Source organism: Acanthopagrus latus, chromosome 9 (assembly GCF_904848185.1).
Source record: "Acanthopagrus latus isolate v.2019 chromosome 9, fAcaLat1.1, whole genome shotgun sequence".
Classification (NCBI taxonomy): Eukaryota; Metazoa; Chordata; class Actinopteri; order Spariformes; family Sparidae; genus Acanthopagrus; species Acanthopagrus latus.
In genome coordinates this window covers 27,009,239-27,025,177 of record NC_051047.1, presented here as the reverse complement: position 1 = coordinate 27,025,177, position 15,939 = coordinate 27,009,239, and the positions used below count along the sequence as shown (strand labels likewise).

The following is a 15,939-nucleotide window of genomic DNA, read 5'->3' as shown; positions in this document are numbered from 1 at the left end:
GCAGGAGACGGAGCCATGACAGAGTTTCTCTCTTTCATACAAAACGTCTAATTCTTGCCATCTGTTTTGGTGAATGCCTTGATGGGGTTGCTGAAGCCAAGGTCTGAGTCTATTCAGACGTAGGCGAGGCACAACTTGAATGGAGGTTGATGAGATTTTTCTTTTTTAAAACTGTCCCGCTGTCAGAACCTGCAGCGCAGAAAGAAAAGACTGTATGAGCTTCACCTCATTTTCCCTTGATTGTGGTCAACAGGAGCTCTAAGAAATCTAGATTTCTTCCACTTCTACTCTCATTTCTCACGTTGTATCATTCACCCAGTACGACACACCTACCGTACCCACATCCTTCTTGTTATCCATGCCTGTATGTCGATCAGTAGGTTTTTTTTTTGTTTTTTTTCCTGCAAAAAAAGTTAACAGCTGTGCTGCAGAAAAGCAAGCAATTTGCCCAGGGTTATTTGGATAGGCCCTCCATCCACAGCTGGGAACTCAAGGCCCCTGGCGGTTTCATAATGAGACGTCTATTGATTTTGGGTTTTCCATTAGAAATGCTGGATGAATTCCATTTCATTTAGCTGCTTCTCAGATGGCTCGAATGGAAAAATGGCCAAACCAGAGAGTCATTGTTTATTAAATGTGGAGAAAATAGCGGGGCTCTTGTTTTTGAGGCCAGACGGAGCAGGCTGCCGTGTGTGTGTGAAATACCTTTTAGATATTGAACCTTTTGACTGTGTGTTTTTTTTTGTGCACGTCCAGGTTTAACAGATTGTTACGGGTCGAATTAAGGTCAGACGCAAATTACTTGGTTTTCCCTCTCCCAAATCACAAACTGAATCCAGCTCCAGTCAGCGAGCTGCTTCACAAATCCCTCTTTCTGAGCTGAAAACACGTGTAGCTTTTGTTGAAAAATGTGATTCACCACAGTCTGAACAGCTGAATATCTCACATTACAATATTTTAATTTAAAACCGCCTCCTTTATTTGCAAAAGTTAAACCCCAAAGAGATGAAATCCAGGAATGAATTCGGCTCTCGGAACCCTTTAAATTGACCACAAAATCAAACAGTGTCGCAGAATGAACCATGAGACTCAGATCGTATCCGTCCCACACACACGCGGTCCGTCTCGTCTCGTCTCATTATAGCAGCCGGCTCCAAAGACAAATCCTCGTGTTATAATGGGTCATTTGTATGCGGCGACACTTCGATCATTGGCAGCAATTTTTGGGGACTCTTTCATCCTTTAAACACATTCCCATCGTCCTTGCAGATTACTACATCCTTGAGAGCAACTCTTTGCTGAACGCGGCCTTGAAGTACAAAAGGATCCAACTGACTGACTTCAGAACTGTTTCGATGGAGCATTTTGGTGAGAATAAAGAGAATCTGTCTCTTTACTGTTACTGTGGATCTCAGATGAATTGCTCCTACAACATATTTTACATCTTCTATCCAACAGATTTACCTCTGAAGATCACCTACCCACCAGACTTCTCTGACTCCCGTCACTATGGACTCTTGTTGGTGATGTACGTATCATCCTACAGAATACTTCCAGAACGCTCAGTGCACGATGAATTCAAATTGTTTTGTTCCGACATTATATTTCACACAAAATCGCATAAAAAAAAAAAAACCCTGTGGTGGACGCTTTCATGTGAGCAGCCGTGCAGAGCAGAAGGCGTCTGCATATTTAATGTTTCGACACCCTGACGGTGGCGACATTAGCATACAGACTAACTCTGGACACGTTATTGTCAATCACAAGGGCGCCAGTGAAAAAGATAAATAAAAAAATGAATTCAGGCGCATTTAAAAGTGAGTGATATTTATTATTTATAGTCATCGTGGACAAAATCCATCAAAAGAATCCGGAGCCATGAACGTAAAAAAAAAAAAAAAACAACCCACGGGTGCACCGGCTTAACTTGCTGCCCTACTCTGCCTCTGATTGGTTGGTTTGTTGGTAAGTTTAGAGCCTTAAACTGGAGGGTCGAAATTCAAAATGCTGGTCGTCACATGATGCACGTAGACCTCAGAGAGCTCCAGGAGGAGAATATAAAGAGACAGGACGTGAACGATGTTTGGTAGTTAGTCGCCAATTAATGGATTAAAAACTCTGGAGCAGGAAAATCAGGGTGAGCCAATCAGAGACAGCGTAGGGCGGGTCTTAGCAAGAAAAGCTAGTGGGATCCATAATGTTTTTCTTCGAGGCCGCCAGCAAACATTGGCAGTCACGGGTTGCAGTTCTTTGGACTTGTTTCGTTAGTGTTTGCTTCTTTGGCTTTGCTCCCACGTCTCCGGTTTCTTCTGTCTAAAAAAGCAAAAAGGACCTAATTTTGTTAACCTGCAGGATCAATCTACAAGCCACTTCCCTCCATCGCTTCTCTTCCATACACAGCAAACACACGGATGACATTTCAAATCAAAATAGAGCAATTTATAAAGGTTTTTTTTTTTTTATGGCTACCAGCTAGCAATGCTAGAGATGAAGTGGGGTAAACAAACTGGAGAAAGACTGTCTGGAAGAGAGAAATGTAAGCTCAGTCGGGGACGATTCAAAGACACTCAGAGTCTGAGTGGTCCGAAATTATTGAAAAATGTTCTTGTAATTTTTACTCTATTCCAAAACAGACTTTTCCTTTAAGATTATCTCGAGTAACTCATGTAAACAACCAACCAATCATCATCATCATCATCATCCTCATCATCCACGCTCCTCTCAGTTTTCCTTATTTGCCGTGTTCTGTGCCGTGTTTAGTGACAGCGCCCCTGGTGGTCAGGCCGTGAGTGACCGGTTCTCCCTCGGCTGGGACTCGGTGCTGGTCAGCTCGGACGGCGTCATCGTGGCTCGTCTGGACGGCCGGGGCAGCGGCTTCCAGGGTCAGAGGATCCTGCACGAGGTTCACCAGAGGCTGGGAACTGTCGATGTCCAGGACCAGATCGCAGCAGTGGAGTACGTAATCAAATTCACTTCATTCTACTTTAAACCAAATAATATGTATAACAGAGAATACGGACAGTGTTTAATGCCTCACAGGTTGCAGCTGCTGCTTTCATCTTAGCCGTTACCTTCAGACAAACTTTTGATTAACAGTCTCTCAGTTTGTTTTGTTTTGTTTTTTCTATCCCTGGAGGAGCATGCAAGGAGAATAAAACTGGCATTGATTTTGTTTGCACTCTCTTCCATTGTCTGCACTCGTCAATGTGGCACCAGATTCCCGTTACGATAAGTTTTCTCTGCTCTGATGTCGCTCGACAAGAGCCAGCAGGAAGAAAAAAAAAACGTTTGGTTTCTTTTCATTTCCATCCAGTTTTCAGCCAATTTCCTGTTGTTGTTATTTCAGTGTATGTCAGTAAATCGTTTGTTAATTGTGTGGATTACTTTTACCATTCATTCACTCAGGTGCTTCGACTACCTTGTCGCTACTTTCTGCTTTAAGAGGAGATTCACCTGTTTTATATAGAGAACCCAGAAGCATCCACATCCTGTCAATGCCCTGAAGAGCATGTTAGTGAGAAGCTGATGGAAAATGTAAATGTGTTCACGTGTTTTGACAACTTATTTCCAGCTCTTTTCCAGTTGGTTTAATGTTTTATTTTTTTTTTGTTTTTCTTTTCATTCTGAGTAAAACAGCCAGTTAAAAAGGATGAATGCTGTCATCTTCTGTGAGTCACTGCAGCGTGAAGGTCCTACAAGGTTTAAGAGGTTTTCACACGTGAGATTAGGGGCAGACGGGTGTGATTGGGTGGATGTGGATGTGTTAATCACGTGATCACTTGAGAGCTGCTCTCAAAGGTCATTCAAACAGCTGCTATGAGTAGACGTGAGTCATTTGATGTGTCTTATTATTCCCTTATAGCGCCGAGACCTTTTTGGTAGCACATCATACGCAGATCCACATGTTGCCCATTAACTAGTTTGTTCTGTGGCGTGCATAGAAATGTCATACTGGCTCTTTTTAAGACATTATAGCATTTAATAACCTCACACTGCAGGATATCCCTCCTAATTACCTCTTGACAGTAAGCAAGGAATCTGTTGCACATTATTTAAAATGGAATTTGCTTTTCATATATTGGGCTTTATAAGGTGGTAGTAATTATCCCTTCCCAAATGTGGTCTATTCTGTAACAAAACACAAGATTCAACTTGTTTTTTTTTTTTCATGCCGAGTAAAAACACATCTACGTTTCCCCCCAAAAACTATTGTGTGAAATCATGTTATTAAAAAAAGAAAGAATAGAAATAAGTTTCAGCTGTGGGATCGAGTAAAAAACAAACAAAAAGAGCATTTTTTGGGAGCTCATATATCAGAACAAGGCTAATAAATGTTGATTTCACTGGCAGCACTGACGGCAGATTATAAACCAGTTACAACACATTCCTGCTGAATGAAACACATGACAGTAATGTTACACAACCTGCAGACACACACTAGACGTATGTTGTGTTTAAAGAAAACGTGAATGTTTTTAATCCTGATTAGAACACGAGGCAGTGGTGCACCTCAGCCTCTTCTGATAAAATAAGCATAACAAAAAAAATGAAAATTTTTTTTTCCCGGTTTCACACACAAAAATATTTAGAATTTTTTTTTTTTTTAAATCTCTTGAAAATGATGTTGATGTTTTCACAGATGAAAAACAAATTAAGTGACTTTATGGAAATTAAGAAACCTTCTTTTCACCTGTTCTAAAATCATCAACACTGGAGAGAAAACATTTTAGATCAGACAAAAAAAAAAAATAATGATTTCTGCGACCTCTCTGCTTCAAGTGCAAATATACAGCCGACGCAGAGAAATGAAGTTAATGAAACACAATTATCTACAGCAAAATATTCTCTTTTGAGTTTCAGAAGATGTGTTTGTGTGTTTTCCTCTTCAGATACATGATGAAACTTCCATATATCGATCGGACGCGGATAGCAGTGTTTGGAAAGGTGAGCCCGTGTTCTCGTCTGTGATTTAAAATGAATTAAAGTAAAAATAAATTCAGTCCACGGTCTGTTTTTGACATATATGCATATCACAAGCTGAGCAAAATGTTCCATGTTCAGTGAATCGATTTAAAAAAGATGAAATGTTTGTTTAAATCACTGAAATTATTCTAAGTCTCAAGCAGAAAGTTTTTAATTTTTAAAGATTTGACAGTGTTGGAGGCTGCTTATTAAACACGATTACATTTCTAGTGAATAACTCATGATTGATTTTTTTTTATGGTTTAACAGCTTCAGTGACTCAACTATTGATTTGCATGGATGTTTCTGTTTCTGTCCGTTCAGGGTTATGGAGCGTATCTAACATTAATGATGCTGAAGTCCACTGACAGCCTCTTCAAATGTGCGTGTGCGATGTCCCCAGTGACAGACTGGAAACTTTATGGTGAGAGTAAAGACCGTCCACACACACACACACACACACACACACACACACACTGTGATTATAACTCAGTATGGAGTCTTGTTGTTCTGTAGCCTTTAAAGACTGTTTACCTGCTTACGACACCGTATCTATAAAGAGCATCCATGAGAGTGCTGTTAAGAGCGAAGAGAGGTCCTGTATTTACATGTTTCACAGTGTAAATGATACGTACTCACCTAAATGATTGTTATCAGTCCAGTAGATCATCTCAGCTGGCAGCTGTGAAATTGATCAGGGCAACTGTGACCGCCACAGTAACATCTGCTGAAAGTCACAGACTGAAGTTATTATTCTAAGAGTCTGGACGATATTTCAGAAACGTTCCTTCAGGGATCGAACTTCTGTTAAATGTAAGATCCTTTTTGTAACCAGAAGTCGAGCAGCTGGTGCCGACACTGGAACCAGGCGGCCTAGCTGTAGCTTTTATAACCGAGGCGTCTCTTTCATTAATTGTGTTGGTATTTGCAGTTGGTGGAACTTACCATGAAGTGGTACATGGTCTGAAAAGTTTGGGAACCTCTGATCTCTCCAACCTCTGTCGTCTTCTCACGAGATTTCAGAGCGAGACTTCTCCTTGAATGAGACTCTCTTGTGTTTTTATTATTCAACAGAATAATTATTATTCCAAAATGTCACTGGACACTTAAAAATAAGCCCTCTTGTCGGACGTGACTTTGACAGTCACAGTTGCATCATGGCTGCCAGAAGAGGCAAACTACTGGGTAGATTCCTAAAAATTCAAATGTATGAATCATTTACACACCTAAACAGTTAAGTACAGGGCCGGGTTCAGTATTACTCTCTCAGCTGCACAAGGTGTCATTTCCTCCTCGCTGACAGCGAACCGTTCGGGCTCCGGCTGACAGGAGCTCCACTTTGTTTAGGTGTTTAGCTGCAGCGGAAGCATCGTGCTCCAGCGGCTCTGTTAAGAATTTATCACTTCTCATTTGCACAGCATCAGCGTTCTCTGAGAGATACCTTGGCATGCCATTACGGGATGACAGCAGATATCAGGTGCGTGTTTTCCGCCTCCCCTCACTTGTTTGCCGTTGATCTTTGAAAGCGACTCGCTGTAACATCGCTGACACACCTACAGTTAAGCTCCCACAGTTACTGAGCGCCGTTATCAAAGCGAGAGGCAGCGGCGCTTTGCTTTTCCTTGTGTTTTTTTCATGCTCTGGAGGATTTTGTCAGTCATCTCTCTCTTTGGTTGCTGTGTGCACCGGTGTGTCAGATCACATGCCGGAAGGGTTTTTTTTTTTTTTTGTGAGCTGCTGCTAAAAGGGTTGCCTGGCACTCTCAGGCCTCCCGCACAGGCGAGATGTTGAGCTATCAGAGGTGTTTTCAAGGTGTTTGCGAGCACACTGTAAACAACCCAACAACAAATCTGTCCCCAACACGTAATAACAACTGCTCTCACAGTGCTGCAGCTTCCTGTCTGCAGACTCCACTTTACATCTTCCTTCTCACCATTTGTACAAACACTCACATTCCAAGCACAGAGAATAAAGTCAGTGGGAGATAGTTTATCGCCTGAAAAATCTCTTTTGGATTGAATGAGTGAGCCTGTGTGTGTGTGTGTGTGTGCATGTAATCTTGATATAATGTAATTCACCACAGCGTCTTTCATTTCATCATACTTTTCATGTTTTTTTTTTATTGCTTTCCTCTACACCAGTTAGCATTTCTATCAACCTATTATCTCCCCACCGTTTCTGATTTCCTCGCAGTTTTCCAGCGTGCTGCAGAACGTTCAGGCTCTGAGGGAGCAGACGCTGATGCTGGTGCACGGCACGGCAGATGGTAAGAGACAACAAAATTGTGACAGAGTGAAAATACTGTATCTGTGGTGCATCAGTGCTGAGCACAAAGAAGCATGCAATCCTGGAAGGTAATGAGGCAAATGGTTTTTAATCAAAAGATAAAAGGAAAAGTGGGTTATCTAAATGGATGCTGGGATTTCCAGAGGAAAACGTTCGGCGATGAATCATGCATGTCAGATTTGTTCAGGTGTCTCCATCAGAATCTGATTGTCTGTTCTTTTTCCCCGTTAGGATTGGGGCTGAATCTTGCTGACATGTTTCGTTTCTTTATTTGCAGCCAACATCCACTTTCAGCATACTGCTGAGCTCGTCAAGAACCTGGTGAAAGTGGGAGCAAACTACTCGATGCAGGTGAGGACCGCTCAGGCAGATTTCTTTTCACTGCATTTTCTAAAGGCAGAGACGAGAACGCTTGTTTTCTGTAAAACAGCGGCAACACATACAACATAAAGCCTGCAGTGTGCGTGAGCTGCTGCCGAGCTGTCAGATTCTACTTTATAGATCAGGAGAATCGTAAACGCCACAGACAGTCACAGGAAGGTGGACTCACTGTGCTTCTCTCTGACAGCTGGACGAATCACACACAGTTTGTAGGATCACCTGCAGGTTTCTGCACTCTGAACAGGACGAACCATCATCCACAGCATCACTTAACCATTTGGGCTCGCTTGCAGTTTGGCTGAGCTGAGACGTAACAGACAAACATACAGTATCTATTAAAGGATAATTCCAGCTTATTTCAAACTAAGACTTATTGAGGCCAAAACAATCCACAATAATCGTATTGTTGTGATATCTACAGAAACTCTTGCGGGTGAAACTGTCATCATTTCTGTCTCGGTCTCGTCTGTCATCTCCTCCGTCAGCAGCCACACACTCTGTGGCGGCAGCTGGCAGGCTGGTGACTGTGTCGACGTCTGGTTTTTTTTTCAGTATTCTGGCAGGTGGTAACCAGCGATAAGCTTCATCACCACCACCCACTTTGACAAAACAATAACAGAAATAGACTGAATAGTGATTGAAGAGGCGCAGGATCATTAAGACAATATTGTGTATTTTTAACACGATGTCAACATGTTGTGACACCTTTCTCTCAGACAGGTAACGGCATTGCCACGTCTGCAGTCAGACTCAGAGGCCAGCATTTGAAATGATTCGAATAGAAATGAAATATTGTATCTGTAAAGCTGTAGGAGGCTCGTGCAGCACACACAGACACGGTCATGAGACATATGAAAGAAAAACAGAAGTGTCCTCTGAGCAAACATGATCATAATGTTCACTTCAAGATTTCTATTTTTCAAAAATCCCTCACAGATTAAATTACTGTAGTGCAAAGACGATTATAAATGAAAACAGTCCATTTCTTTTCCTTTTGGTCATTTTTTTGTTATCTTCTTTGGCATTTTTTCATTTATAAGCGGAGATAAACAGAGAAGTTGAAGTATTGTGTCGAAGAGTGGTCGAAACTCCAGTCTCGATAAATCTGCCTGAAAGCACAGCAACAACAACTCTACAGGTTACAAAGCTTATAGACGACATTGAGAATTTCATAAAGGAGGAGAGATCATGATTTATGTTATAAAGAGGCATTCAGTGAAAATATGTGGTGTGTTAAAGTTAAATGTCCTGGAAGGTCTTGTGCTGTAGACCACCAACTGAACTGTACTCTCAGTTGACTTCCAGTGGTGCAGCTTCGTTTCTTCCACATCTGCAAGCTTTCAGAAAACACGCTGGCAAACACGAAGAACCGCAGACGTAGAGTTTGGACCGAGGGCTCTGTTCGTATCCGTAGACGTATCTGATGAGCTTTATTGAGATGATTGAAATGATTAAAAAAAGTTGCACCAAGAATCTTTTTTTTTTTTTTTTTCAAATGTCTCAAACTTTGCTGAGTCCCTCTGTATCAAAGAGACATAATCTAGTCAGTGAGTAATTTACTTCCTGCCAGCCTTCCAGTGGTTGTATCAGCACAGTTACAGAGGAGCGCAGCAGCAGTGAACGCCTCTTTCCCACCACGATCCCATTTTTCAGCCCCTGAATTATTTTGTCAGGCACAGAAGGTGGTTATTTGTACAGAAAGCTTCTGTGAGCCGACAAAACCTCTCTCCACTAATTCACTCCCCTTTTTTTTTTCCGTTTTTTAACCACATCAGATCTACCCAGACGAGGGCCACTTCCTGTCTCAGCAGAGTCGCCAGCACCTCTACGCCACGCTGACCAGCTTCTACAGGGAGTGCCTGAAGGAGGAGCTGCTACCGCTGCCCGATGACGAAGAGGAGGAGGAGGAGTAGGCGGGAGGAGCGGCTTCGAGGGTCAGACCTTTTGGCAGCAGAGCTTGAAGAATTTAGCTGAAAATCCGTCAAGGCCTTTCACGTTTTGGACCAAGTGTTTAGCCGGACATGGAGACTGGGTCGGAGCTGCTAATGCTCTTAAAGTGTGTGTGTGTGTGTGTGTGTGTGTGTGTGTGTGTGTGTGTGTGAGCGCTCCAGTGTGTGTAAATGTGTTGAAAAGATAACTGAAGGACACGACAAAGACACTCGCCGGGACTTGAGACGGGGGAACCGCCCTTTAGCATAAAGTCATTTCGGTCACGGGACGCTCTGTTTTCTCATCAAAGCGCACAGACGACCGCCTCCATCTCCCGCCGGCTCCCCGGGGCCCCGCGGCCACATCCACACGTACCAAGTGCATGGTTCTTTTTTAACCCTCTCGGCTTCACTCATTATGCCATGTTAGTCTCCTTCAGGGTAGCACTCGGGGAGAAAAAGAACACAGATGTACACTTTTCATCTCACCTCTCCTTTGGTTGTTGTATCGTTGCACAAGGAAAATGCTCCGGCCATCCGCGCAAGAAATGTTTAGTCACCGCGACCGAGTCGACCCTGGATAAGTGCTATTTCCGCCATCGCCCCACCCTAAATGAAAAACAGTCTTTATAGGTCACACTTTACTGTACAGGGGTCTTGTGTAGACATGTACAATGCCTTATGAGGTTCAACATACTGTAATATTACTTGCTGGCAGTGGTAGTCATCCGTTAGCAGTGTCATGTTAACCTATGTCAACTCAGGTCCTCGAGACACAGCATTGCAGTCAGTTTAGTACACCGTGTCAGCTGTATGGTCACGAATAACTTATGAATTATATGTGCAGATATCGGCCATACAGTAATTCCAGTTTCAGGCCACGCTGCAAAAGTTCTCCATCTTAATACGTCATTTAATCTCATTTTTCTTAAAAAAATAAATAAATAAATCTCAGCTTTTCTTAAAATCTCCACCAAAGGTGCGAGATGATTTTGCAGAACGTCTCCGCCGGATACAAGAGACATTTTCTCTACTTCTGGGTTTTTCTTTTACTTCAACAGAGAAATAATGTTAACACCTAGTTGTTTTTTTTTGTTTTTTTACAGATCTGCAACATTCCTCATAAGTAGGTGGTGATTACCAAGAAAGATGCTTTGAATTTACCCCAAATTTCAATGAACACGTTATAACTAGCTGGTCCTTTCTGGCAATGTTCTGCTTAACTTCTGCTCATCATGACGTTTTAATTTCCAACTGGTTTCTGTCGAACCTGCTGAAACTCGCTTAAACATTTTTCCTCCGTTTTCTCCGTGACAGCAAGTTAAATTTGTTTTCTTGAGATCACAACTTATTTATTTAATTATCACAGAATAACAACTGTTGTTTTTCCCAAGATAACAACATAATTATTCAGGACAAAATGACTTAATAAGATTCAGAAGAGTGGATCGTTTCATACACACTCGTCTGTGAGGTGAGTTTGAGAGTTTTAAAGCAAAACTTTTTATGAATTGTTGCCTTTGATTAAGGGTATTTCTTTAATCTGACGTTTTCAGCTTCAGTCAGTCGCTTCACCTGTTAAGATGCTTTGTATGCATGCGGATCTAATAGACATTTAAGCTATAAGGAATAAAAGAGAACAATCTTTTGTTTCGCTCTTTTTCTTCAGATCTGGTGAAAAAGATCTCGTTATCTCAGGAGAACAACACTTGTCATTCCATAATAGTGACGTAAATCTCGCAAATCGTGAGAAAACTAATCAAATTCAACTTCTTATCACGGAAACACTGAGGAAATAATGTGTTTGAGTTGTTGCAGCTTAATTTCAAACTAGCTTCTGTCCAGCTTCTGCAGGAAATAACATAACCTTGAGGTAAATTTCAATACATTCTGGGGTAGTTATTGTTGTAATTTGAGGATAATTTCAAAGGAATCTCAAATCCGTTCCTTGGTCATTTTCCACCTTACTTACTCTAAAGTGTGCAGACCTGTGAAATGATCATGTTACCAAAATAACTAATGGACGTAGGTGTACTACTAAGATGGACAATTTTCCAGTGTCAGTAAGGTGTTTGCATGTCTACAGGGAATGTGTCAAGTGTTGCCACATTTTGTACAGTACAATACAGCAGAGTGTGTATATAAATATATTTTTGAGACGTCAGATCTCATAGATAGTTTAGTCTATGGGGATGGATTGATTTGACCTGGATGTCTTGTACTTCTTTTTATTTGTTTGTTTCTTTTCAGTTTTGTTTTGTTTTGTTTTTTCCTTCCAGCTGTTGATTTTCTTCTTAGGATGGATTTTGTAATGCTTGTTCTTGTTCTTTTTGCTGTTTAAGAAAAAAAACAAAAAAAAACAAAAGGGAAAGGGCAGGGTTGAGGTTTTGGGGTTATTGTGATTGTCCTCTAGTGATGATTATAAATAAATAAAAAAAATATGAAAAACAACCAGTTTTGCTGTTGATGAAGGTCGTCAGTCATCCAGGTCATGGTGATTCTAAGCGCTGTATCGTAGGAAAGTGGATGGGTTTCAGTTTTTTTACTTTCAGATCGTCTTTGAACAGACGAGGTAGACTACAACATTACAACAGCTTAACAACCATTCACACCTGGGCTCACCTAGCCCGAGCAACCCGAGTTGGGTCAGCGACCACAAGTGGCTCTAACGACTCTGAAACTCAGAGCTAACACGTTCCCTTAATGACTCTGTAAGGACACTCCCACACAGAGTTTAAAAGTCTGCGACCCGCCTCCAGCGAGTTAGAACTGAAGAAGACTCTTGGATGAGAGGTGAAATGTCTTCTACAAGTCCAGTTTCCGCTGGTGTTTAGAGCACACCGGTCACGTTTGTTTGCAGGATCGATCATCCAACTTTTCAATTTAATGCTGTATTTGTCTCCTCACCTTGAGACTCCCATTAAAGTGGAGAGGTAGTCTGTTATGGCCTCACACATACATTAACTTCTCCACTTGTTCAGAGTGATCATCGCTGCCTCAACGCTGCATGTCCGCCTGCATTAATCACTCACAGGCCTCTGCAGTCGAGCAGATGGTGACTCTGCTGAAGGACAGAAACTCTTACATCTGCAGGATCTGAAGGACCGGAGTTAATGTAGGTGTCTTTCATCGGTGCAGATCAGCCTGTTATCCACACTTTGATATGTTCTCATTCTATGAAAAGCTTCTTTTGTGCTTTGAGAGAAAAAAAAAAACCCATCAGAGTCGAGACACAACTCTTCAAAGCACCAGCAGTATGGTCCAGGTTTCCAAGTTCAAAGTCTTATTCATCATGCAGTCATGTACAACCTGCAGTGACATGCTTCAGAGGACTCAACTTATGACAGCACTACTTAATTGGGCCCGACTTTAAAACCAGGAAGTGTAGATGGTCCAGACATAATTAACAGCCCCGACTCTACGAGTGTCACTTTGTGTTAGAAAGTGGTGGAGACATAAGGGCTCAGATGAAAAGAAGTCTTTTGAAATGGTCATCAGAACAGGTCAGAGGAGATATTAATGGTGGAGAGAGAATATGACATTACAGAGAATGACATTACAAATTCATTTCATCCAATTTGTTAACATTTCTTGGGGTTTTTTTTTTAGCTGTTTTGGGGATATGGAGAGTCAAAGTCACACCCTACCTGTGGACCCCACAGGACCTTATTTTAGAAAAACTTTAAAACAAAAATCTTTAATTGTTCCAAGACCTACACATACAGTGTTTGCCAATTTAAAAGATCATTTTCCAAGTCAAGAAAGTTTCAATTTGTCATAAATAAAGTAAAATATTGTGTAGTTTTGTGAGATGGCGTCACTAACGAGACTGTTGGCTGTGTCTCTTTATAATGTGATAAATAATACAAATAATAAATGATCTGATATTTTCATTAGTTTGATGACAAACTAAGACTTTATTGACTTGGAATATTATCTTTAAATCAGACAAACATCATATGTGTGAATCATGACAAAATTCAAACAGGATCAATATACATGAGTGGAAATCACAGGGGGAGACAGGGAAGTTCAGAACCTCCTCCCTGGGATCTAAAGAGATATATCTCCCTTGGTAATCTATATAAGTGAATACATAACATTTTAAACTGTACAATGAATTTTACTGAAAACACTCGTGCTCATTAAAGACGCAAAACGACGTGTTTTTAAAGATTGGTCCCCCCCAGAATATGGATCACAGTGGTTTGGTCCACTGCCAATAAACGTGCACCTTACACGCGCATGCGCTGACCGTCCAGGCGCAGTCTGGATCCGGGAGCGTAATGGTGAGTGAAACCTTGTCAAAAGTTTACTTTTTAGGGTTTCCTCTGGTCACAAAGGATTCAGTTTAAGCACAACAGCTACTGAGAACAACAATTAGCTATTATCTAAACATATCGTCCTGTTTTGTCCCCACAAACACCGCTGTAAATGTCACAATTTGTCGTTAAAAAACCCGGGTTTGCCGCCATGAACGCGGCTGAAGATGGCCCGACTTCCCGTCAAAACAATGTCCATTTTGTCGCACAAACACGGACAGAGTGTCCCGAGTCTTCCTTCAAAAATATTACCAGGTGTCATGAAAACATTTGTTGAAACAAACTGACAGACAGCGATCCGCAAGTCTGTTAATATAGTGGAGTAGTTTGTAGTCCGGAACCCGGAAGTCAGGCATTTCTGCACATCCGGTTCCGTCGTCTCAACGTCTGTGAGTGAAATGTTAAATTAAATGTCTGAAATAAGATCCGTGGTTACAACAGGCTGAAGATATTTACACGTTTTGTTCCACGACAATTATTATAAAGCTCTTATGTGTCTTAAAAACAAGGGTTGTTAGCAGGTGGCTAACTGAGACTACAGAGGTTGTCGGGGACATTAAACAAGTGTGCCGTGCTAGCTTAGTAAAATACTGACTGCAGTTTACTGTATCTCTGATTTAAAGGCTTTTTAAATGTTATGGTGGCCGATTCGACGTGTTTTGTATGGTTACATCACCGTGACTCTTCTTTCCTTTGCAGGTTCAGCTCAGTTTGAACCTGAGGAAAGGTTTGAATCAGCCAGAATAACCTGCGTGGATGTGTCTGGTTGATAAAAAACTCTTTATCACCCTCTGCGGCTTCACGGCGCTGCTCCGTTCTGTTTGATTGTCACAGGAGATATTTTTGTATTTTGTTGCTCAAGCCAGAATTTAATCTGCTCGTCAGGACTTATATCACCTGACAGTTTGTCTGACACATGAATTCTCTCCAGACATGTTGCAGTTTGAGAAATCAATCTTATCTCAGTGTCTATTGTAGTAGATCTGTTTGGAATGGTATGTCTCAGCTGATGATTTGAAAGTCGGGGATGAACTTTTAATATCCCTCTAGCTTGTTAGTGAAACTGTTTTTTTACAAGGACAATAATAATTGCACTGTACATGTGCTGCTGTTAGCCAGAATACTTACTTTGAATGCCACTTGATAATACAGGCTGATGTTAATACTAATCAGGATTTTGTTTCTGCACAGTCAGCTTTGCTTTGTTGTACTCATTTTTCTCTCTGTCGCAGCTGGAATATGAAACAAATGTTAACTCTGGTGTTATGGGTAATCTTTAGAGAAGACAATTCACATCCCATGAGATGACTTTATTCCAGTTAATACATAAAGACAGAGGCAAAGTCTTCTGGGATTGTCAGTAAGTGATGTTTCTTTGAAAGTGATATTATTTCTTGAGTGAGCGACTTTCTCCATCTGTGCTCAGCTCGCTCCCACCAGGACAGATCCACTGTCACTGTAATGCAGAGCAGTTTGGGGAAATATATACACTTATTTGCTTGATTTATGTCAGTGAGGCGAGAAGACAAAGATATCTGACTCATGTCTGTGTGTTAAGTACAGAGAGTCAAGATGTGTTTAGCTTCGAATACGTGCAGGAAGCTTTAAACCTGCTCACACAGGCAGATGTAAGGAATAAAAAATAAAACACTGATGTTTTTGGGGATGTTGGGTACCAGAACTACTTTCAACAAAGAGATGAGTGAAGTGACTGTGTGCAGCTTATAAAGTCTGCTTTTCACAGTGACATTGATTGGATATGAAAGTATTAAACCTACAGATTTCTTCTTCATTTGAGGAACTGTTACTGAGTGGAAAGAAAATCTGATAGGAGTAAAATCTTCTAGAATATAAATAATTCAGATTTTTTTTGTTTTGTTTTCAAAATATTCAGATTCTTTTTTTTCTAGGTGGAAAAAAAACATCTAGGGAAAAAAAAATGATTTTATAGATTTCCTTTTCATTTGAGTAACTGTTAATGAGTGGAAAAGGCATCTGATAGGAGAAGAGGGAAAAAAATCATATTGTCTTTTGTTTTATTTAGTTTTTATTTTTCAAAA

At 41.1% G+C, this 15,939-nt stretch overlaps 1 protein-coding gene and 1 long non-coding RNA gene across 3 annotated transcripts in view; both read left to right on the top strand.

The window, feature by feature from the left end:
• The window catches only part of LOC119025996 (inactive dipeptidyl peptidase 10-like), a 244,104-nt gene extending 232,104 nt beyond the window's left edge, over positions 1 to 12,000 (top strand). For both annotated transcript variants that reach the window (XM_037110048.1, XM_037110049.1), the window contains 9 exons: positions 1,270 to 1,368; positions 1,459 to 1,528; positions 2,761 to 2,955; positions 4,890 to 4,944; positions 5,287 to 5,386; positions 6,381 to 6,439; positions 7,156 to 7,228; positions 7,526 to 7,599; positions 9,405 to 12,000. In XM_037110048.1, the coding sequence (XP_036965943.1) occupies positions 1,270 to 1,368; positions 1,459 to 1,528; positions 2,761 to 2,955; positions 4,890 to 4,944; positions 5,287 to 5,386; positions 6,381 to 6,439; positions 7,156 to 7,228; positions 7,526 to 7,599; positions 9,405 to 9,542 (863 nt within the window). In that variant the 3' untranslated portion in view covers positions 9,543 to 12,000. The remainder of the gene's footprint in view (positions 1 to 1,269; positions 1,369 to 1,458; positions 1,529 to 2,760; positions 2,956 to 4,889; positions 4,945 to 5,286; positions 5,387 to 6,380; positions 6,440 to 7,155; positions 7,229 to 7,525; positions 7,600 to 9,404) is intronic.
• Positions 12,001 to 13,806: 1,806 nt separating this feature from the next.
• LOC119025763 lies at positions 13,807 to 15,545 on the top strand. The gene is made up of 2 exons (XR_005076915.1): positions 13,807 to 13,846; positions 14,579 to 15,545. It is a non-coding gene; the product is annotated as an uncharacterized LOC119025763 (long non-coding RNA).
• The last annotated feature ends 394 nt before the right edge of the window (positions 15,546 to 15,939 follow it).